This window comes from Chelonia mydas, chromosome 1 (assembly GCF_015237465.2).
Source record: "Chelonia mydas isolate rCheMyd1 chromosome 1, rCheMyd1.pri.v2, whole genome shotgun sequence".
In the NCBI taxonomy this organism is placed as follows: Eukaryota; Metazoa; Chordata; order Testudines; family Cheloniidae; genus Chelonia; species Chelonia mydas.
The window spans coordinates 154,106,696-154,129,183 of NC_057849.1; the positions used below are offsets into that span (position 1 = coordinate 154,106,696).

At 42.0% G+C, this 22,488-nt stretch overlaps 1 protein-coding gene across 6 annotated transcripts in view; it reads left to right on the forward strand.

Annotated features, from left to right (window-relative positions):
* The window catches only part of LOC102933736 (heat shock transcription factor 2 binding protein), a 123,638-nt gene that overhangs the window by 35,983 nt on the left and 65,167 nt on the right, over window positions 1–22,488 (forward strand). For 4 of the 6 annotated variants that reach the window (XM_037903069.2, XM_037903076.2, XM_043538164.1 and 1 more), the window contains 2 exons: window positions 1,880–1,983; window positions 12,461–16,314. In XM_037903069.2, the coding sequence (XP_037758997.1) occupies window positions 1,880–1,983; window positions 12,461–12,669 (313 nt within the window). In that variant the 3' untranslated portion in view covers window positions 12,670–16,314. Of the gene's footprint in view, window positions 1–1,879; window positions 1,984–12,460; window positions 16,315–22,488 lie in introns of those variants that run through there. The other 2 variants (XR_006287926.1, XM_043538165.1) reach the window with 1 other exon arrangement.

Consider the following 22,488-nt stretch of genomic DNA (forward strand, 5'->3'; position numbering starts at 1 on the left):
CTGTCAGGGACCATCCTCTCTGACCTGGTAAAGGACTCCTAAACACATTTCAGAGGGTGGCAGAACAGTGGCTTCCTTCTCAGTTCCCCTATGCAGGAATGGATAAGTTCCCATCCTGTCACATTATCGGAATCGTGTTAAGTTGTACTTGGAGGGGCCCTGGGTAGATGCTTGAAGAAGGATGGCTTAAGTAATTTCCATGATGCCAGGGGCAGATTCTGTGCTGTACTTTCCGAGAGGTGCAGCCCAGAGGGCAGTGGTGGCTTTACATCACTGTTGCATCCTCATTTCAGCCCTTGGTATAAATTAGAGCAGCCCTGCAGCAGTCCAGAATCCCTTGGAGTATTATGCGCTGTGGGTATGTCCCCTCCCTCCATATCTGCCCTGGTGCAGGCCCTATGCTAGGGCTGATGAGGGAGGCTGCCTAAGTCCTATGCTGCTCCTATTTCAGGGGACTTCTCCAACCTCTTGCAAGTCTTATATGTTGCCAGAGCTGGGGCCAGAATCATCCCCTTCACTCTTGACATTTGGATTGGCGGTCAGCTGAGAAAACAGTACACTCCAGGCTTGTTGCTTTTCTGTGGCTGCAACAGTTACTCTTAGTGGCTTATATATGTTGGCCCTGAATTTTGCCTGGCTGCTTCATGCCTAAGCAAGGGTGAGCAGGGAAACAAGAAGTGTCTCTTCTCCCATAATACCCCCTTGCCTTCTGCACAGAAGCCAGACACACAGTCCTTATGAGTCCCTTCAGCACAAAGACTACTAGAGTCCAGTGCTTCTGCTAGCACTAGACTTAACAGTGTGGGATGAAAAAAAGATGGGTGTGGCCCCTACCCTGTCCACAACAGCCAGTGGAGTTGGCTCTGTTTGGTGGCAGAAGATAACACTGTGCCTTCTTTAAGGGTGGCACTCCAGGAGGCGTTGTGCCTGCCTGGGATAATTTCATCATCCCACTGGCTATTAAGACACATTGCTTGGCAAAGAGAGTGTACTACAATGGAGTCTCACCTTTTCTCTTTTAATAACCTCTCTGTTAGATTTTATTTTAGAGTGTGCTTTACCTGAAGCCTGATCCCTTAAAGTGTTGAGTGACCTCAGCTCCCACTGAAGTCAGGGTGCTCAGCACCTCTTAGATTCGGGACAGCTGCTTTATCAGAATGTCTTCCAGAGAACAGATTTAACCTCATAATATAGAATGATTGACTGCTGCTTTAATTGGTGTAGAATTAGCATAAACTTTGTTTGACAGGGACACGAGTGGCCAGTGTCAGACGATTAAGAGATGCATAGCTAGGTATTAAAGATGTGAAATTCTAAGCTGCTGTGGTTTTTTTTTAAAAAATACAGAAGTTGTCAAAGATCAAAAGAACCATGAATGAAATGCAGCAAATTTCATTTAGTTCTTTTGATTCATTATAGTAATTGTTATAAAATCTTTGCAGCCTTTTTTTTCTTAAGTGGCCCTTTCATTTGTTGAGACAAGCAGCTTAATCAGGATGATAGGCTTCCTTCTGGGGAGTCCCAGTTAAGAGGATTCTGTTGCATATGGTGAGTGATCATGTAAGGCCAAATCCTGCTTGCCCTACTCATGTGAATAGTCCCATTCAGTTCAGAGGAATTTAAATGCTGCCAAATTGACTGACTTTTACATGATTAAAATATTTTGATTTATAAATTTAAATAAAGTCTCACACACTGTTGCATTCATGTAGCTGTATGTGTATAATATGACATAAGTACATATCTTTGTATCTTATAGAGATTGAAATATGTATCTGTATCTAGCCAGCTGTAGATGCTTATCGTAAGTATTGGATGCAGTTATTGTAATGCGATGCAGTTAAAGAAGCAATTTAATCACCTTTTTAATTTATTTTAGGCTAATTCTGATGTCACTGTACAATGTGAGCATCAACTTGAAAGGCTTGAAGTACGTTAGTGAAAGTCCGGGTTTTATTCCATTACTTTGGTGGCTATTGAACGGTAAGATTGTTACAACAGTTCAAATTGTGGACTTTTTGATAATAGCTGTTAATAGATACAGATAATAGCTGGGTAGAAATTCAGATCTGTGACCTTGTTCTATTTAAATTTTATGAGATAATAAAGATCCAAAGAGAGGGAAATAACTGAAGGAATGAATAGAAGTATTTCTATCAATGATTCTAGTGTATAACATTCAATTTATGTAAGAGTTATTGATGGCAGTATCCCAGTGTGGGGAGGGGAGGAATCTGATAAAGCAAATGGAAGACAGCCACCTGTACTTGCATCTATGAACTTTAAAATAGATATCTTTGATCTATGAGACACTATAAAATGTAATTGCTGAAAACTATGTAGGGTAAGGTCAGTCTTAGTCTTTGATCTTGAAACAAATTAACCTTTGCAACTAAACGCATCCCTGGTGTGAGGCCAGCTCTCATTGATGAGATCCAGCATGGTCTAGTGCAGGGGTTCTCAAACTGGGGATCAGTACCCCTCAGGGGGTTGTGAGGTTATTACATGGGGGTTGTGAGCTGTCAGCCTCCACCCCAAACCCCACTTTGCATCCAGCATTTATAATGATGTTAAATATATTTAAAAGTGTTTAATTTATAAGGGGGGGGGGTCACACTCAGAGGTCTGCTATATGAAAGGGGTCACCAGTACAAAAGTTTGAGAACTACTAGTCTAGTGAATGGGGCATTGGATTGAAAGTCAGGAGACATAGGTTGTATTCCCAGCTCTGCCACTTGTGTGGCCCCCTGTAAGTAAATTTTCCTCTCTATGATGGTTTCTCTTCGCACGTGTCTTTTCTGTTTAGACTGTAAGCTCTTCAGCACTGGGTTTGTCTGTGTTTGTACAGTGCCTAGTGCAGCGGGGCTATTGTAGTACAAATAATAATAGAAATTAATGGGAGTTGCACCTGCTAATGCAAGGATTGAATTTGACACTTGGAGTTGTTTGATCTTGGTATTTTAATAAACTTAAGGATTTCCTATATGCCACAGGGCTCTCACATATATTTTTATATAAAAATTATGTACTCAGGCTCATTATCAAATAACTTTTTCTTCAAAGGATCAGTTAATTAAACCTCACAACACCACTGTAAAATATCATACCCATTTTATAGATTTATACATAGCTGGGGGAGATGAATCGCTAAGTGGAAAAACTTGAGTATATGGTTTTTTGCCCTACGTATATAGAAACCTTACACACATTGCTCCACATTTCCTTCTTTGTCAAGCTAATATTTCGGGCATTATTCTAACAAAACTAAGGTGACTGAAGCTCCCAAATGTCCCATTCAAAAGACGTTGATATAATAAATTAATCTTGCTTGGAGCTAGATATCTGATCTGATTTTATTTTTTAATTAAAGCTCCTATGGTCACATAAGCAGACAAAGTATGATATACAATTGATAGTATTTAATTTGCAATTGTTGATGAAAAAAGAGGTTGAAAGGCTGTTCTGCATTCTAAAGGTATCACTCATCTGTGTCTGGAGTGAGAGAAAAAGACTGGCTGATATAATACCTTCACTCTCTGAAGTTCTTAAATTCTGAGAAAGGACAAGGATTCCCAGGCAGTGTGCACCTGCCAGTTCAGATTCCTGAGTGCTGAGAAGGCCTGCTTCCAGTTGACAGAGATGGCTGAGTAGTTTGCGCAACTGGACCCACAGTATTGAACAAAGGATGAGCCCAGGATCTACCTTCACTCCCATCATCTTCTTTAGCGGGAGGTCCAGGCAGTTTTTGCTGCGCTCAGGGCTTTCTTCACCTTTTCAAATTGCCTTAGCAGTTTTGTTTTTTCATTTCTCTCTCTTCCCCTCTTGTTCCTTCCACTGCTTGCAAGGCCCAGCCTCCCAGGACAGGACCCATGATTTCAGAGACATCAAGCACCCCAGCCCTGCCTGCTTCCATTTTCCACACACTTCTTAGAAAGTGGCTGGAGCACTAGTTTATATAGTCTCAGGGTTACTCTGCTTGTGTTTCAGTAATGGAGGGGACTCCTGCAAAGAGCAGACTAGGTAAAGGTGGTATCGCCCCTGTGATGCCTGGACTTTCCATAGCTCCTCAAGCTTTCTCTCAAGGCCTTCAAAGTTCCCACTCAAGGAGCCCCTCAGAGTCATCCTCTGACTCTTCTACCACTGCCATTACAGGCCCTTCTGATACTCTTCACCCTTTCTACCCTGCAAGTGCCTATGACCTGGAATTTCAAAGTGTTTATGGATTTATGTCCCAGGAGCCTTTCTCTGGTTTCCCTTCCTGTGACATGCCTAATTACACTCCTTACCGGCCCTCCCTGAACTTGTCAGTCGAGATCCAATCCCCTTCGGATGAAATCTAAACAAGAATATTCCTTCCAAGAAAGAGAAGTAAGCAAAAAATATTCAGTTTAATTCAAAGAAGGCTCATTTTTTTCCTCCTGCCATTATTTTTTCATTTGAAGGAAGGAGAGATTTCTTCTTTCCTATCTGACTCTAGGAGAGTTTTTCAAGATAGCAAAGCTGATGAACTGATTCCAGTTGTCATTAAATCCTTGGATATTAAGAAGAAGAGATCCCAAATAGATGAAAAATCTTTAGGAAGAGCTGGGTTTCCCTATCCCAATGTCTAGAAAATGTTGATGATGCCAAATGGCCTCTCTCACAACAGAAATAAATTGTAGTAGCTGTGTCTGTAATAGACTGTATAAATTACAAGAGAATAAAAGCTAACATTTGACACACCTGCTGAAGTTAATGCTTCTCCTTCTTAGCTTGTTTTTGTACAAAAGTAATCCCTGTGGAATGGTGCAGTCCTAAAGGATCCAGTGGATAAGCAGTATTGATCATAATCTGAAAAAGGAACAAATCCTCAACTATAGCTTTGAAAGCTTCTGTGGTCACATGGGCATCACTCACAAATCTCCAGGGGGTAGAAAGGCCAGCCCCAAGCCTAAATGAATTAATGAAGTAGCTCAAGTTTCTTTGTTTGTGGTGCAATTTGTGGTGAAAGTAGGGTCTCTTCTCATGTTCTCCCATCTCAAGAAGCGCAGTTTGTCTACAATCACAGGATGCTGACACCTTCTTGAGAACCTGTGTGATATGAGCGCTTTTCAAAGGCCAGTGTCTCTGTGGCGTGGTCCTGGCTAATGCTGTTATATTATCTGCAGATATAAAGAAGCTCCATCTTTCTCAGCAACATAAATTTTCTTTCTGATACAAAGCCTTTTGAGACTTTTGATTTCTTAGTGCTTCATTCCTCCAAATACAACAGGTATGTCTCATCTTCTCTCTCACAAAGTGCTAGACCAAGAACACCTTTCTCTGTTAATCACCAAGCATTAAGCATCAAGGAGAAGCAGTTGGCCCAAGTGTTATTGATTGGGAGTGGGCTCAGATTTGCCACTTCTCCTGGGCTAAAACAATTACAAGAAAAAGGAGCATATAGGGAATTCATTGGGCTATTCTCTGTGTGACGGGGCACGACTCACCACTGCGGTGCCTCCTGTCCTGGCAATTAGTTCGTGGTTGCCAGTGCGCCCTCCTCAGGAGGTGTCTCTCCCGTTGTCACTCCTGTTTCCTTGCCCAGGACCCAGGTCCTCTTCTGGACACAGCCCTCTGGCTGTGCCTCACTTGGTTCTTTCCCTCCTTTTGGGGGACCGACAGTTCTCAGTCTAACCACTTGCCTCAGTGGCAATCTGCAGTCCAGGTTCTAGCCACTTGCCTCAGTGGCAGACTGCAGTCAGTGCATGGGCCACTTCCCTCAGTGGCCAGTGGGGGCAAAGGAGAGGGGAGTCCAGGCCCCAACCCAGGGACCCTATAGCCAACAGCCAGGTACTACCCCTCCTCCAACTCTGCCGTCTCCTTCCCTGGGCTACTTCCCCGCAGCCCCAGCACCTCCTCTGCCCTTGTATCAGGGCCTCAGTTTGGAAGCTGTCAGCCTGGAGCTTTCTCATACTCTACTGACCCTGCCCAGCACTGGTCTGTCTATGGTCCTTCTCCTCCCTTGCCCTTCAGGGAGTGACTGCCTCCTCCTCTGCTCAGCAGCCCCTTCTTACATGGGCCAGCCTGGCCCTGATTGGCTCCTCCAATAAACCTTCCCCTAATTGGCTGGCACTAAAGCCTTTTTCTTATTGGCTGCCTCCTGCACAGCCTCCCCAGGGTTGCTTTAAAACCCTTTACATACCAGTGAGGGGCAACTTCCCCATCACACTCTGGTATTCCCCTTCATTATTATCTTACTTTATGGTGACTTTTCTTTTTTTTTTTTTTTTTTTTTTTTTTGAACACTGCCAAAAGATTGGTGCTGTTGAATTTGAACTCAGAGGTGTTACAGAAATTGGAGGGATTATCACTGTGCCATATTCCCCTCAGTTCTAGGGAAATTACTCAGGTATTTCATAAAACAAAGAAGGGCAGGAATCTCAAGTGTTCTTAGATCTCGTCTCTCAGTTTTTCTCCTGAAACTGTCATAGTTCTATTTGAAAACTCTTATTGTTGATCCAAGAAGTTTCAGCAAATGACTATCTCTACTCTGTAGATCTCAATGAAACATACCTTCACATTCCTAATACTCCCTGCCACCTTCAATATTTGCTTTTCATGACTGATCCTAAACATTTCCAGTATATAGTTTTTCTGTTTGGATTGTCTGTGTGTCTCAGAAGTTTTTGAAGATCCAGGTCCTTCTCATGGTAGCACCTCTTTTAGAAGTCATCTTGGCTTTCTATTAGCCCAATGTCTTATTAATCAAATCCTCTAATTCTTAGATTCTCTAATTCTCACACTAGCCAACTCTCAAACAGTTCAAATTCTTCAGACTTTGAAATCAGTTTTCAGAAGAGTGCCCTTAACCACTTCAGGACCATATTCATCTCAGCACTCATTTAATGACTAAGTCTTCATCTTCATGCCTAAAAACAAATTCCTCCAAATCAAGTCTCTTATGAGTAGCACAGAGAATTTATATTTGTCTATATTTATAAGAAATCTTAAAGGTTCTAAACTTAATCTGATAAATATATTTTAGTGTTTCAGTGGACCATCAGTATAAGAAATAATTAGCTATTTCTTCCTTGTTCTGTTTGTTGTATTGTGATAGTGCCAGTGTTCCCGGCCAGGATTGAAGTCTTAGTGTATGCTAGGTACTGCGCTTAAGATTTTACTTAAACAGCTGTGTAGCTAAGAGGTACATGTGCAGTGCATCACTTTGCCATGTGAAAGACCTCTGGACTCTCACTTCCATGTCCAGTGAGTAATCAGGCATGTTGTGGAGGAGATGGGCCAAATTCTCAGCTCTGATGTGAATCTAGAGTAGCACTATTGGCTTTAATGGATTTACACGTGTGGAAACTAGTTTTGGCCCTAACAGATGGGATTGCTGTCTGGCTGATTTCCTCAGATAGCAATGAGAACAGTCCCCTGACAAAAGGAAGATTGAACTGACACCAGTTATACAGGAACTGGTGTGAAAAAAAGAGAATATAAAAGGGTATGGTACGCAGAAAAAGCAGACTTTCAATATTAGGACTTGCTGCAGCCGAGCTGATTCTTTGTAAATGCTTTCTTTGTTAGCATTTTCCCCACCGCAGATACTTTGTTTATTATGTCACCTCTTATCTCTTTGGCCCTATCAACAGTAGGGAAATTTTTCAAAATCTCTCTGCTATTGCCGACACTGGTTCAGGTCTACAGGCATTAGCCCACCCATACAAAAGCTCCTTATATTGCTATCAGCTTGCCTCACCATCAGTTAGACCTAGTGTGAGCATGGGTAGTGAGAGAGTTCTTAAAATGGGGGCAGCAGCTGGTGGCCCCTCCACACTAGATCTCCCAGGATTGCTAACTCTGGTGGTGCTGAAGTAGTGTTAGCCAAGGTGGCGAAACTTTTGAAATATTGTCCTGGTGTAGGCAGAGCCTTAAACTCTATTGCAAATCATTTGCCAGCAATAAATATTGCATCCAGGTTGGCCAGGAAATGTCATAGGCACATGTACATCAGATTCACACCACGCACAGAGCCAATTGTAGATAAGCTGTTTTGCATTGATGTAATGCAGTTACTTAAACCCTGCTGTAGGGAATAGTTCATCTGAGAGCACACTCCTAATGACAGATGTGACTGTAAAATCTGCCTGCTTTATCAGCTGTTTTTGTCAGTGACTGAGTGCCAGTGACGACAGACAGTACCTCGTTAGCAGTTAACAAAACGTCAGCAAAGTTAAACAGTTTCAGTACCTTGTTAAAATCGCATCAGTATGTTATAATTGTGGTAGGCTTATATTACACATGCTGTTCAAGACCAAGACAAGCAGCAACATTTTTTCCCCTTAATGATTAGACTCGAATATGTTAGCTAAGAAATGTATGCGCCAGTTGTTGGGAGGATGTGATGCAATGATATGATTACAGCTAAGGCTTTTTTTTGGCTTTGTGTAAATAAAATCACTCAACTAGTATAGAAATGACTAAATCTGGAAGCTATTGTAATAAAGATAATGCTGAGTAATGAAGATTCCTGCCATACTTACTTTTCCTTTTGCCTGTTCGCTGCTAAAATTTATTTTCTTTTAAAAGAGAAATCCTTAATGAAACTGGGGAGACCAAAAAAGGGCTGTTTGAGTATGATTTAAAATCCATGATTGAAAATTACAAAAATATAATTATCCCTAACAGATTTCCAAAACCATATACAGTCATGATAAGGTATATGTGTTTTAACATGTATCCATTTATGTAATTCAAGTGTCTTGGAATACATGTAGCACAATCGAAATCAGAGAGGAGTTCATCTTATCCATACCTCTTGTGATGCAGCATTATATTTACCAAGTGCCTAATATATTCTTCATTCAAGTGATTCAACCAATAGGGAGTCTATGACTGCCATTGGAGACTCTTCCCAGAATCCAGTAGATTTCACTGGAAAATTTTCCTATTGTGCAGCTAGATATAATTTCCCTTACCTTTGTTGCACAGTGTTATACGCCCATAGGCAATTCCTCTCTTCCTTAGTATTTACACACTTCTAATGTTTGCAGATAATACTAATGTAAATGCATATAGTATTGCTAACATAGCACCTTTCATCAAGGATTTAAAAGCAACTTATATATACTAAGCCTCACAACTCTTCTGTGAGATACTAAAAGTAGTAGACTTGTTTTATAGATGGGCAAACTGAAACCCAAGAGGGGTGTGACTAACTATATCCAGTTCATTTCAATAAGCTTCTTTTCCTCCTCACTGGACCATATTTTGCTATCCTTACTCTCAGTGCACAGGGCCTTTCTCCATGACAGCCCCAATGCAATTAATAAGAAAAGGAGGACTTGTGGCACCTTAGAGACTAACAAATTTATTTGAGCATAAACTTTCGTGAGCTACAGCTCACTTCATTGGATGCATGCAGTGCAAAATACAGTGGGGAGATTTTATATACACAGAGAATATGAAACAGTGGGTGTTACCATACACACTGTAGCAAGAGCGATCAGGTAAGGTGAGCTATTACCATCAGGAGAGGAAAAAAAACCTTTTGTAGTGATAATCAAGGTGGGCCATTTCCAGCAGTTGACAAGAACGTGTGATGAACAGTGGTGTGCCGAGTCTTCATTTATTCACTTGAATTTAAGGTTTCGCGTGCCAGTAATACATTTTAACATTTTTTAGAAGGTCTCTTTCTATAAGTCTATACATCATATAACTAAACTATTGTCGTATGTAAAGTAAACAAGGTTTTCAAAATGTTTAAGAAGCTTCATTTAAAATTAAATTAAAATGCTGATCTTACGCCACCAGCCCGCTCAGCCCGCTGCCGGCCTGGGGTTCCGTTCACCTAGGCTGGCAGCAGGCTGAGCGGGGCCTGTGGCCGGGACCCCAGCTGGCAAGGGGCTGGCAACCAGAACCCCAGACCGGCAGTGGGCTGAGCAGGGCCGGCAGCCGGGACCCCAGACCAGCAGTGGGCTGAGCGCCTCGGCCCGCTGCCGCTCGGCCCGCTGCCGGTCTGGGATCCCGGCCCTGCCCATATAGAGTGGGTACCTACCTTCTCCCTGGTTCTAGCCCATTCTCTTCCTCTCTCTCTCTCTCTCTGCACTGAGCTGAGGGTGGGAGTGCACTGAGCACAGGGCTGGGGGTGAAGGAGCAGGCTGGGGGTTGGAGTGTAGGGTCTGGCCAGGAGCGAGAATGAGGGAGGGGGCTCAGGGTTGGGGCAGGAGGTTTGGGTGTGGAGTGCTTACCTGGGCAGCTCCCATTTGGTGCGAGGGGTGCAGGTGGGAATGTGGGCGGGAGGGTGCAGGAGATCCTGTTTGGTGCTCAGGGTAGGTGTGGGAATGTGGGGAGTGCAAGAGTCAGGGCATGGGGGGGCCGGGTATGTGGAGGGAGGGCTGGAGTCAGGGCTGGGGTTGTGGGGGGGTGCAGGGGTCAGTGCAGGAGGCTGGGGTGTGTTAGGTGTGCAGGGGTCTAGGCAGAGGGCTGGGAGTTTGTGGGGGGGGGTGCAGGGGTCCAGGAAGAGGGCTGGGAGTGTGCGGGGGTGAGGACGGAGGGCTGGGGGTGTGGACTAGGGTCGTGGGGGTGCTCCCAGTCCCCTGCCCAGAGCAGCTCACGGCAGGGGGCTGGAGGGGGCTATGCCCTGATTCCATCCCCCGTCATCACGGCCCCATCCCCACCTCTTCTCCGCCTCCTCCCCGGAGCAGCGAGTGCGCTGCGGCTCTGCTTCTCCCCCTCCCTCGCAAGGGCCATCAGCTGATCGGTGGCAGGGAGGGAGAGGAGGAGGGGCAGGAACCCAGCACCCTGGGGGAAGAGGCGGGGGAGTAGGGACCTTGCCTGCCTTGCAGCAGTAGCCGGCAGGACCAAGCTTCTTCACCCTGCCCCCGCTGGTGGTGGGGAGAAGAGCGGGCCGGGGCCGGCAGGATTTTTAATGGCGTGCTGCTGCCTGCCGGAGTCCCGGCCGCCAGCCCCCTCAGCCGGCTGCCGGCCTGGGTTCAGCAGCAGTCTGAGCGGAGCCAGCGCCTGGAACCCGGCAGGCAGCAGCGTGCCATTAAATATTGGCTTGCGTACCCCTGAACTAACATATTGGTAAAATATACATAGGTTGCCGACCCCTGAACTAACATATTGGTAAAATTGGAAGAAGCCACCAGTGCTTAATGCCTGCTCTGCTGAACTGTTTCATACAATTCCCCATCTGGACAAATCTTTTGTCATTTCTTGACTATATTTCTCACCTTTCTAGGCCCTGTTCTGTTTCCTTATCCTGTTGGGTGTTTTCAACACCTCTCAATTTAATGTATGTGAATTTAATTAGCATTCTGCTTACCGTGATTTCAGATCATTAATAAAGGTGTTAAGTAAGCTGACTAATAAGAGAACCTTGCTTTAGCCCACTTGACACCTCCTTCCAGCTCAGGGCATTGTGATTTATTACTGCACTTGATTTGTGGTCCTACTGTAAGACTTCAGTCTCCATGGCAATGCTGGTATGCAAACTAATTTCAGTTAATTTTTTCAATATTTTCATACAACACTCTGTCAAAGGCTTTACTGAAATCTAGGTATGACAGTGACAGACACCGTAGAAATGCACAGCATATGATACAAATAAATAGATATTTTAGCTACCAAATACATTAGAAATACAAGTTTGGAATATGCAAACTAGAGAATATAAACATAAAAGGAGTCGCCTACTGGATGTATCTAGCAAAGGCACAAACAGCCCCCCAACAGACTGTTGGGTATAATTAAAATAGAATCACTCCTAATATTTCAATAGTAATAAGTGCATCCTGTTCCTTTAAAAATGGAAATCAAAATTAATTGTATCTCTTCCTAGGCATGTTTTTCTGACATGTTCCTAAGCAGTTAAACCAGTTTTGTCCCACTACCATAAAATCAAATGTACCCAATACTTCAGTTTGTGTCAACTGCATTTTTAGCATTTGGAGGACTGGCATATTATTACCAAGTGTATTTGATTAAAGTTGAGGTTTTATTGAGCTTAAATGGAATCTGAACCTTATATAGATAAAGAAAAGCCTTATAAGAATTGCAGAATGAATGTTTTAAAACAGACTAAACAGTAATGGGACATAGTTTATCCTGTTCTAAGTGAAACTGCAGCAAACTGTAAATCTTGGCTACTGACCAAGTTGTTGATAAATCCACATATCTGTGGGATTTGCTACATTTGGAGTAAAGAAGAAGGGAACAAAATATTCCTGATTACCAGTTCCCTCCAACAAGTGCTTAGCACAGGGAACTGAGGAGGAGAGCAGTGGTGGTTTTAAGCCACTTATATATCTTCTCAGATTCTGGGGCCAGCCAGCCCCAAAGAGCCATTTCAGCAGCTGAGAATAGCAGAACTTCAGCCACTCTCTCTTTACCGAGTGTCCATGAGGGATGGTGATGTAGAGCTATAATGTTAGTCCTGGCATATAAAGGTGCATGTAACAAGTAGCTGGAATCTTTTCTTCCTCACTTCTAGACCCAGATACGGAAGTGTGTCTGCATGTTCTACGGCTTCTCCAGTCTGTGATTCTAGAGCCAGAAGTTTTAGCAAAGTCAGCACCTGAGATGCGTGACACCTTGCCATTTCAACGTATCATAGCACTGTCAAAGAGCCGCAACGCAGAGCTACAAACACTGGCGCAAGAACTGCTTGAAGACCTCAAAATCCTAGAGTGTGAAGTGTAGTGACATAGTCATTGGAGTATTATGACATCAATTGTTTACATTTTCCCCATATTTTTATGCTGCAAGGGTATGCAAAATATTATTGCAGATTAAAAATATACATATTGAGTAATTAGGAGAGATGGACTTAGATTGAAATGATTCAATCCATCTAGTTACCTGTATCAGAATCCCTGCCTGAAACCAGATAACCCAATCCAAATAATACTTGGAAAAAAAGCCTGTGTTGTTTGTTAGGTGCCTGAACATAATCCTAGAAGAGCTCCCAGAAGAATGACAGGTTTAATTTATTTCATAGGGTTTTGTTGGTAACGTGTTTCAAAAGTGATCCAAACCATCTGACCCGTTGGTGATACATTGGGAATAAAATAATCATCTGAACTATATCTTTATTTTCAAGGATAGCCCCAACCTTTCTGGTCCCGTTCAGCCCATCTCTAATAATTAGTATGCTAAAAGTAAACTTTGATGCTTTTTATAACTCTAGTGTTTCAGAAGACATAAGAAATTTCATTTTTATTACTGTTTCTTTTCTCTGTCCTTTCTAATCAAAGACAATTGGAGTTGTGTGGAGTGTATTAGATTCTGCTTTAGAATTTTTCATTCAAATTCAGTGGAGGTGCTGGAGAACTGAGTTTGCAGCTGCCGTGAATAATAGCAACTGAGCTTCCCATAGGCCCTGCAGAAGGGAAAAGATTGCTGTGGTCTCAGTATACCTAGTTCCATAGCCAAAGAGGCTAAAATTAATTACTGCTCTGTCATGAGCACTGGTGTATTTATTTGAAATTCTCATTATTTATTAGGGCTAAGCTTGCTTACCTCAATTAAAAAAACCCCCAAACCAGCTATATTATATACTTTGTAATGCTGTGATTTATGTCTGTAATAACGCTGTCATTTCCAGTTTTCTTGTGTTTGTAATATAGTTTGCAATGTGACAATGTTGGAGACAGTGACAGAGAAGATATACTTTTATAGAAACAACAACTTCCTTTTACCCTCTGGTGTTATGGTTCTTCACCAATGAATCCAGCACATTAAGAAAAATGAAGATCCCAACATGTTAACAAAAATGCAACATTGGTGTCTTGTCCATTGTCTGTGCAGAAGACTCAGAACACAATCTTCTGAAATCAGTTTTAGCCAGTTTCGTTGTTGTGTCTTGCATCTGCATCATGCTGCAGCATTTTTTTGTTATTCAGATAGCACAAGACAAAAAACAATGACAAGCTTAAAAGTTCCATCCCTGTTCAGCAAAGCACTTAACATAGGCTTAACTTTGATTTGGGATTTAAGCACAGGCTAAAAGTTAAGCACACATTTAAGTGATTTGCTAAAGTGGGGTCCCAGTGCCACTGAACTCATTGATGACACAATGCCGCATAATTGGTTACATGAAATCAAGTGCAAGTCCAGTCAAATACATAAAAAGAATCCTGTAGCAGCTACTTTTTAATATATATATACAAAGTTGTTCTGCTTAGGGTGGAGTCCTTAGAATAAATGCATTTTGTCCCTTAATTAGCTATTATGGCTAATGGGTCGTTTTACAGCTGAGGAACTATAAAATGCATTAGATAAAGACATAGTTGCACGAGCTGCCATGAAAAGGGGTTTTGCACAATGCTACAAATATTCAATGCTAGAAAATTTAGTAGAAATGGATGTAAAGCTCCTCATTGGAGAAATTTGCCAATATACTAAAAAATTCAATTGATCCTAATTAGCACTGAATGAAAAAAATACAATATATAAATTTCCCAGAATACAGGCCATAAATCAAAGGGTTATCACAAAATATGAGACTGATATCACAAATGAGGTTAGATAGGGGTGGGTAAAAGAAAAAGATGCCAGGAGGACTTAGTGGGAGTTATACTATTTCTGATCCAAGAATATACAATACTCACTATGTGTAGATGTTAGTCAGAGTAAAATCTCATAAGTATTAAAATACATTTTCTTTGGATTTGTTTTCTTACCTTGACCAAACCCCATCCCATGATGAAATCAAAATGGTGATAACCTGTAATTTCCTGGACTATCAACTCAAGAAGTGTTTCATTTTAAAGTATAATAAAAGGCAAAAAACAAAGTCTAATCAGATACTGTACTTATCAACTGAGGAGTGTTCTCCCATTGTTTTTAATCAAACCATTGGAAGTCAGTAAGCAACAGAAAAAAAAAAGTAAGTGTGTGTGTGCGCATAGGCACACACAGCACTTCCATCCACATTGGAGGCTTTGGTAAAAACCTTACACCTTTATCTTATCTTTATCTTATGGTACCTAGTGTTACTAAAGCTGGGAGCTCACCATTTGAAGCACTGTGTCAGTTACACCTGCTCTGAATTGAATGTTTTTGTAGTGAATAGTCTTCATTTAGTGCCTTGATTCATCTCCATGTGACCAGTACTGGAAATTAAGCAGTTAAATCTGATAGTGGGCGTCAGTACATCTCTCAGCTCCCTTTCTCCAAGATTTAACTTGCTGGGGCTATGGTCCCTCATAGTCAGACGTAATGCTATGGAGCCACCAACTTTGAGGAAATACCTGTTTAGTTTTAAAAGTTTAATTATGCAATTTTTAATAAATAAGTAAAAGTATAGCTGGCTCTGTAAAACTCACTGCATCTTCTGAAACACTTGAATTATGAAAAACTCCAGAAACAGTGATAAAACAGATAACGTTTTAAGATCGCTATTACATTTTTAAACAAGTTGTTTTTATTGAAGCGTTCAACGTGTTTATTACAGTTCTTAGTGAAATTGTTCATTACTTGGTTTTATGCAAAAGAAAAGGTATTTTGTTTGGGTTTTGTTGGTGCAAAGGAAATGATAGTTCAGTATATTGCTTTTTTCAGTTCACACAAAAAAGTTTCAAAGAGTCAAAAGGACTGAACTATTTTGAAGTCAGAGGAACCTGTTTTAAATTTTGTTTTTCATGGAAGCCTTCACTCTGTAACTATTGTGGTGGAATAAATAGTACCTTACGAGCTGTAGTACTTATCAATAGCTTTATATCTTGTTGCTGTCTTTTTCTTCATGTATCCCAGATTCAGTAGGCCCAGGAGTCAACCTCCTTCTCCAGATTGCTGAGACCTGGAAGCAATCTGTTACTGGTTACATTTAATAGAACCTTTTGAAGTGGGAGTGAAGTCTGATGACTTCCAAACACAGATCATCTGACACACCCTAGTTCTAGTTGTTTTTGGTTTTGATGTCCATTTCACTAGTAATAAAATAGGGCAAACAGTTTATCTTATCTAGTGTTACTAAAGATGGGAGCTCATCATTTGAAGCATTGTGTCAGCTACACCTGCACTGAATTGAATGTTTTTGTAGTGAATAGTCTTTATTTAGTGCGTTGATTTATCTACATGTGACCAGTACTGGAAATTAAGTAGTTAGATTATTGTGCCTCCCCCACCCCCCAAAAAATTACACATTTTAGGGAGTTTATAAATAAGGGAAAGAAGTTGGCTTTATTGAAATAAACGGATGTTACTCAAAGGACTTTGAAGTGTGTGCCATTTTTTTCTTAATTTAAAAAGAGGAACATAGATGATAATATAGTTCATATTATATAATAGCAACATCTTTTAGTGCTACTGTAATTAAAGATCTGTCAACTTATGCATTATAAATCTCTGGTTTTATTTTCTTGTAAACCTTTCCTCTATTCTGAAACTTCAGGCTGTTGGAAATTTTAGTTTTTAAAAAGAAAGTTAAATAAATGTTTTGGAAATTTATGTTGTGCTTTGTGCAACAGTTTGAAAAGTTGGGTTTTTTTTTCTAATGGCAAATGATTAATCACTTTACCTTTTCTCCTCCAAAACATTAATTTACATAGGGCCTAAGTCTGCTTTCACTAACACTCATGTAAATCCAGAATAACACCATTGAAGCCACTTCTCTTGTTGCATACTGTCAACTCCCATCAGTGTTAATCAAAGTTGCCATCAAGAGAAGAACTAGTTTGGTATTTGCATTGAGGAAAGTGATGGAGTGACTCTGGATTTACACCAGTGTAAATGAAAGCAGAATTTGGTCCTTACGCTTAACATGAGCCAAAAAGTAAAAAATCTGTTATAAAAATCCCTCTAGTAAAATCCCTGTTTACCTCACAGATCACAGTGTGCAATTAAAATTGAACTTTGCTTCCTCGAAGAGGTGTGTACCATGCACGTGGCAACTGAAGTCATGTCAACCCTCAGACACTTCTGTGGAAAAGTCTATTTTTTTATTTTCCAAACTGACAGGAATAAAATCGAAGTTCACACAGAACTCTGTGGAAAAGACAGGTTCACCAAAGCATGTTCCCGGTAATTGGATTGTATAAGGCATTCTCCCACCTCATCTTTAAGGATTATATGTTTTTATTCATCCTGGCATACAACTGGGGCTGAAGAACTGGAGAGCTTCCATAGAAGCAGGGGAAGGCTGAAGTCAGAGGGAAGTGCAACCTCTGTGGACAAGAGAACTGCTGTTGATTCATGGACCCTGCTGATGAGAGTGTTCGTCTTGGACTTTCACCATGTGGATGATCTCTCCACTTCATGAAATAACAGCACAAGAGCTAACTCACAGGAGAAGAGTCTAGACAATGGGCATGTGCTACTGACTATTTGTAGCCAGGACTTGGGTACTTGATGTTACACAGGCAGCAGCGGGCTCTGGGACAGCTGATGCAGATAGAGAAGAGTACTGGGAAGACATGGTGTAGAGCACTAGCTAATCATTTGCCACCAGGAAGATTGGAAGTTAGGAGGATCAACTTACCTAGATCAGCCATTGAGAGAATGAATTCCATCTACATGGAGACAAAGCCCTGTTAGCGCCTGTCTGGAGTTAGGAAATTTTGTAAAAATGTCCTATGATTGCCAGTACCAATTTGGCTGCACTGGTTTTAGCAATACTGGGGGATAAAATTTTCAAAACAGCCTTATGTGACTTAGGAACCCAAGTCCCATTTTCAAAAGTGAAGGTGAATGGGATTTAGGCTCTTACCTCCTCAGAGGCTTTTGAAAATTTTACCCAGGAGCCCTAATCTCTATGGGCTGCTGGCATTCAACACTATGCCATATAAGCCTGTTCAGAGCAAGTGTCGTGAACATGCTTATGGCAGATTCAGCAGCAGTGGGAAATATTTGGAAAACGCTCATAGTGTAGACAGGGCCTTAAGCCTTGTCTACATGAAAAAATTGTACTGGCCTAACTTATGTCTGTATAAATTCTGATATAATTAAACTGAAGTGGGAATACACAGTACTTTCTCTACACTGCTTTAAACTACTTCATTTGTGAAGCATTGTGTCCACACAATTTGGCACTATTTTGATATAAGCAGGCAGTACTCTGGGTGAGTATCCCAAGGTGCAAAGTAATGTCACTAAGCATTATGCATTACAGTTGGCTTTTGTAGTAGACTGTGAGATATGTATCAGAATTGTGGGACTCAGGGGTCAAGCTCCTGTGATCCCTCCTGCAATATTCTATGCTTCATCTTGTTTTCATTAACAAGAGCCATTTTCAAACTGCTGTCATGCAGCATGGAGGAAGCACGGTGATCCCGTTTATTAACACAAAACGGGTGAGTAACTTACTGGCAGTCATGCAGCCGGGGAAGATTTGCAGATCACATCACCAGTGTGATTCCACACAGCTACTTTTAGAGGAGGAAGTGGAAGGACCCAGGTAGGCACTCCTTGACAAATTCCTTGACCAGCTGCACTTGGTGGAGTTATGCTCCTGGGCCTGATCAGCACCGAGTGGTAGGAAAGGATAGTGTTGCACACCTGGGATGACCAGCAGTGGCTGGAGAACCTGGATGCAGAAGGCCACTTTCCTGGAAATCTGTGCAGAGCTGCAGTGCTGGGCCCTACATGAGCGCTCCCCTCCTTATGAAGAGGTTCGTAGCAAAGCTCACCACCCCTGAGTACCACCATTCAGTTGTGATGAAGATACACGAGCTACTGACCTGGGTCAAAAAGCTTGGCAATGCACAGAGAACAACTGATGCCTTTGAATGTTTGGGGTTCCCAAATTATACAGGGGCCAGTGATGGGACCTATTTTTTGCACCCTAAACCAGGCCTCAGGGTTCAAGAGAAAAGGATATTTGTGCATGGTCTTGGAAGGTCTGATCACCATGGCAAGATCACTAACTTCAGTGTGGAGTGGCCTGGAAATATCCATGAAGCCAGAATCTTTTGAAATTCACTCTTATTTAATGCAATGAAAAGTTAAATTTTTGCTCCTGGTAGTCACCATGGGCATTAACGGTGTTAAAATGCTAACTGTCATCCTGGGAGATCCAGCTTACCCTGTGCTTCCAGGGCTTAGGAAGCCTTTGAAGGTGCTGTACACTCCACAGATTTTACTATAGTTAAACATCTGGAAGACTGTTAGGAAGGTGGACGTGTCTGATGACATGACTTGAGGCATCCCCGAGGTAGCTTGCTGAGTTTTGCAAAACATTTGTTAAAACCAAGGGCGAGGGCCTCACTGATGCATGGCAGGCAGAGATGGAGGGACTGTCAGAGTGTTATGAACAGCTGGAGATGGTGCCTGTGCCCAACGTCTCTGCTATCCAGTCCAGTAGACCCTAGAATGCACATAGGTAACCAGACAAGCCATTCCAGGTGTGAAGCAATGCACTGTATGATACCAGTGGAAGAACTAACTGTAGCGGTCTAGTTATGCCAACATGGAGATACAGTTACCCTTACCTATACCTTTACCTTTTACCTATAGAAGTCCTACTGAAACAGAGCTAAGTCACTTCCAAAGAGTTGTAATTATTCTGATATAAAGTATGAGACAAACCAAAAAGAGACAAAATGTTGGTGGAGTCAAGGCAGTTTCTGCTGGAAAAAAAACAAAAAGATACCATTACAGAAGTGAGCTGTAGCTCACGAAAGCTTATGCTCTAATAAATTCGTTAGTCTCTAAGGTGCCACAAGTACTCCTTTTTGCGGATACAGACCAACACTGCTGCTACTCTGAAAACTATCTGATGCAGACAAGGCTATAGAATGTAGATGTGTTGGTGCCCCAGGTCCCCAGAAGGGTTAGCACATGATTGTAGCAGAATTATTAAGGCCTCCTTTGCAAGTTGCCACAAACCAAGTTCTAACTATGTTGGTATCTGCATTCCCAGCTCATTTAAAACTTGACTCTAGCGGCAGATCCCCTGCTGATGTAAATGAACTTCAGTGGAGCCATGACATGAATCTTCCTCTAAGCTCCAGTGCAGACAGAGCTTGCAGGAAGCATCAGGGAAGTTATTCGATGAAGAAGTCCTTTAAAATGTGACCTGAATGACTGAAGCTTTTAAAGCCAAGCATTGCTCACCTATAGTACGTTAATGGTTATCAAAGCTGTAAGAGAGGGAGTATTCATGCACTGATACAAATGCTAGGCTAGAGCCTGCTGTTAGAAAGTTGAGTGTAAAGTGAATGATAAAATGACATGAGTTCTCTGACCACACACAAGGAAACAGCAGAGACTGTGTGTATAACAGAACAACAACAAGAGTCAAATCAGACCTGGCCAAAATGTAAGTAAATGCTCCTTACAATTGTCCCTGCAATGGACGAAGCGTGCTTTACAGGGCAATGCCCACTGACAAGTTGTATAAGCAGCACCAGTAATAAAACAATATGAAGATTAATATAGAGAATGAGAACTCAAAGATTACTCAGGGCTTCACTGCCAGTAGATTGCACCGGTATAACTTAAGGTGTGATTTTTAAACTGGGCAACAAGAGTTGGTGAACATGCTTCTTTCAGATAGGTTTTATTTTGGTTCAGCTTTAGTTGACTAGGAACTGGTTTAAGCTAATCAGCCAATTTTAAACTGAAAAAAGTGTCCGCAGATGGGTTTGTGTCAGTTTATCTAAACTGCTGTAAAAACAGGTTTTAAGTTAAACCTGTGACACTTTCTGGTGCAGACAATAGCTGAGTGCTGATTGGCTACAAGGTTGTGCTAAGTAGACAAACGTGAGCCAGTGGAGATTGACAGAGACCAGTAAATAAGGATGAGTCCATTGGGATAACTCCTGAGTGTCATAAACCACAGAGTGAAATGCAATTCATAGTTTGATGGAAAATGTGAAACCTTAGGATAACTAGCCCTGTAAATTTTCCTCATCCTATCACAGGCACATGAACACATTGCAACACCAGCGTGGCATATTGACAACTGGCAAAGAGCCCAAGGCTGAATTTCATTTGCATATAGATGTGTAGACATTTTGAAATAGCAGTAAACCCCCTACAGTCCTAATATTTACTTGTTCTTGTAACTGTGCACAGCGTTTCAAGACCTGATTGGCCACAGCTGGCATTTGGGAAAACACATTGGACACTCCATACTGTGTACACCACAAAGAATCACAAAACCTCCATCCACGTATGTTATTAATCTAATAAGAAATTACCAGTAATGATTGCTACTCATCCTGTATATACTGCTTCCATTCCTTCATTCCAGCAGTAACGTTTATTCTGGCAGAGTAATAATCATGAACACAATTATTGCTCTGCCACAGCAGAAATTTAATCTTTCTGAAATAAGAACAGCAGAGGAAAAGTGAGACGTTCCCATTCCAGTAAGGAAGCCTTCACAGGAAGTCTCTCTAGAAATTATGTCCTGTGCTGCCCTGATCAGCCGTCAAGCTATTCAGCTCTAACAATGCTGACAATATGTAAGACTGCCCCGGAAACCTTAAGAGATTGCATGTCTGACACAGCCAGTGTCTCCAGTGCCCAGGCATCTAATCTAGCAGCAGACAGATCTTGGTTAAGGAAGCAGGAGGAAAGGAGGTTCCCTCTCAGCAGCCTTGATGCAGTGGCTCTGAATGGCAGGAGACCAAAAGGTGCAAGAGTAGTTACATAAGCAGCAACAGCAAGCCTGAATGCAATCAAATATGAGGCCTCATCTAGGGATCAGAAATCTTAAAGTCAGCTGGAAAGCTGAGCTGCTAAAAACAATAGATCTACTGTAACTGGTTTAGGGAGGGGGAAGCATTCAAGGTTAGACTAAGAACATGAGAGCATAATGAAACCCACATTAAAATTACCCACCAGGAGGAGCCAATTAATGAATAGTTTTACTTCATAGATCCTGTACAGCAAAGCCCCTCTGACTTGGAGCAGATTGTGAGCCTTTTGCTCACTGAAATGCCACATGGTGATAAATGTTTTTCAGGATGTGGAAAGGGAGAAAATGCTTTAAAATGGATTTATAATGGCTTTTTAATTGTAACAGGCATTTTCAATTGTTAATGGATATTTTAGAGCAGGAGGCTGCTGCTGGTGGTGGCCATTGCTAAAAACTGATCTCATTTTTGATGTTGTCATTCATTATAAAGGGCCAAAGTAAGAGGCTGTAAAACAATTATCAGCTCTGCATTAACCATCAGAAATTTAACTTTACTAAACAAACTGTAAGATTTGTGTTTTAACCATTGAAGTGTTTTTTTTAAATCCAGTATTTGATTTTTTTTGGAGGAGATGAGAGGGTTCTCAGCTTCCCTACTAATGGATCATCTGTTCCTCCACCCTACTCAAGGTCTGGTGTTGCAGCTTCTGAGCCTTCTGGCCAAGAATTGAATGGGGACCTAAGTTCTCTCTAAGCTGCATGGCTGCGCTCAGGGCTGTGGAGGGGAGATGCGAAGGTGCCTCTCCCACGGCCCCAGCCCTGGACCTGCTGCAGCCGGAGAGAGGCAGGGAGAACGCTCTTCCCCCAACTCCAGAGCTGCTGCAGCCAGGGAAGGGCACCTCTCCCCCCTCAGCCAAGGTACTGCTGAGGTGAGA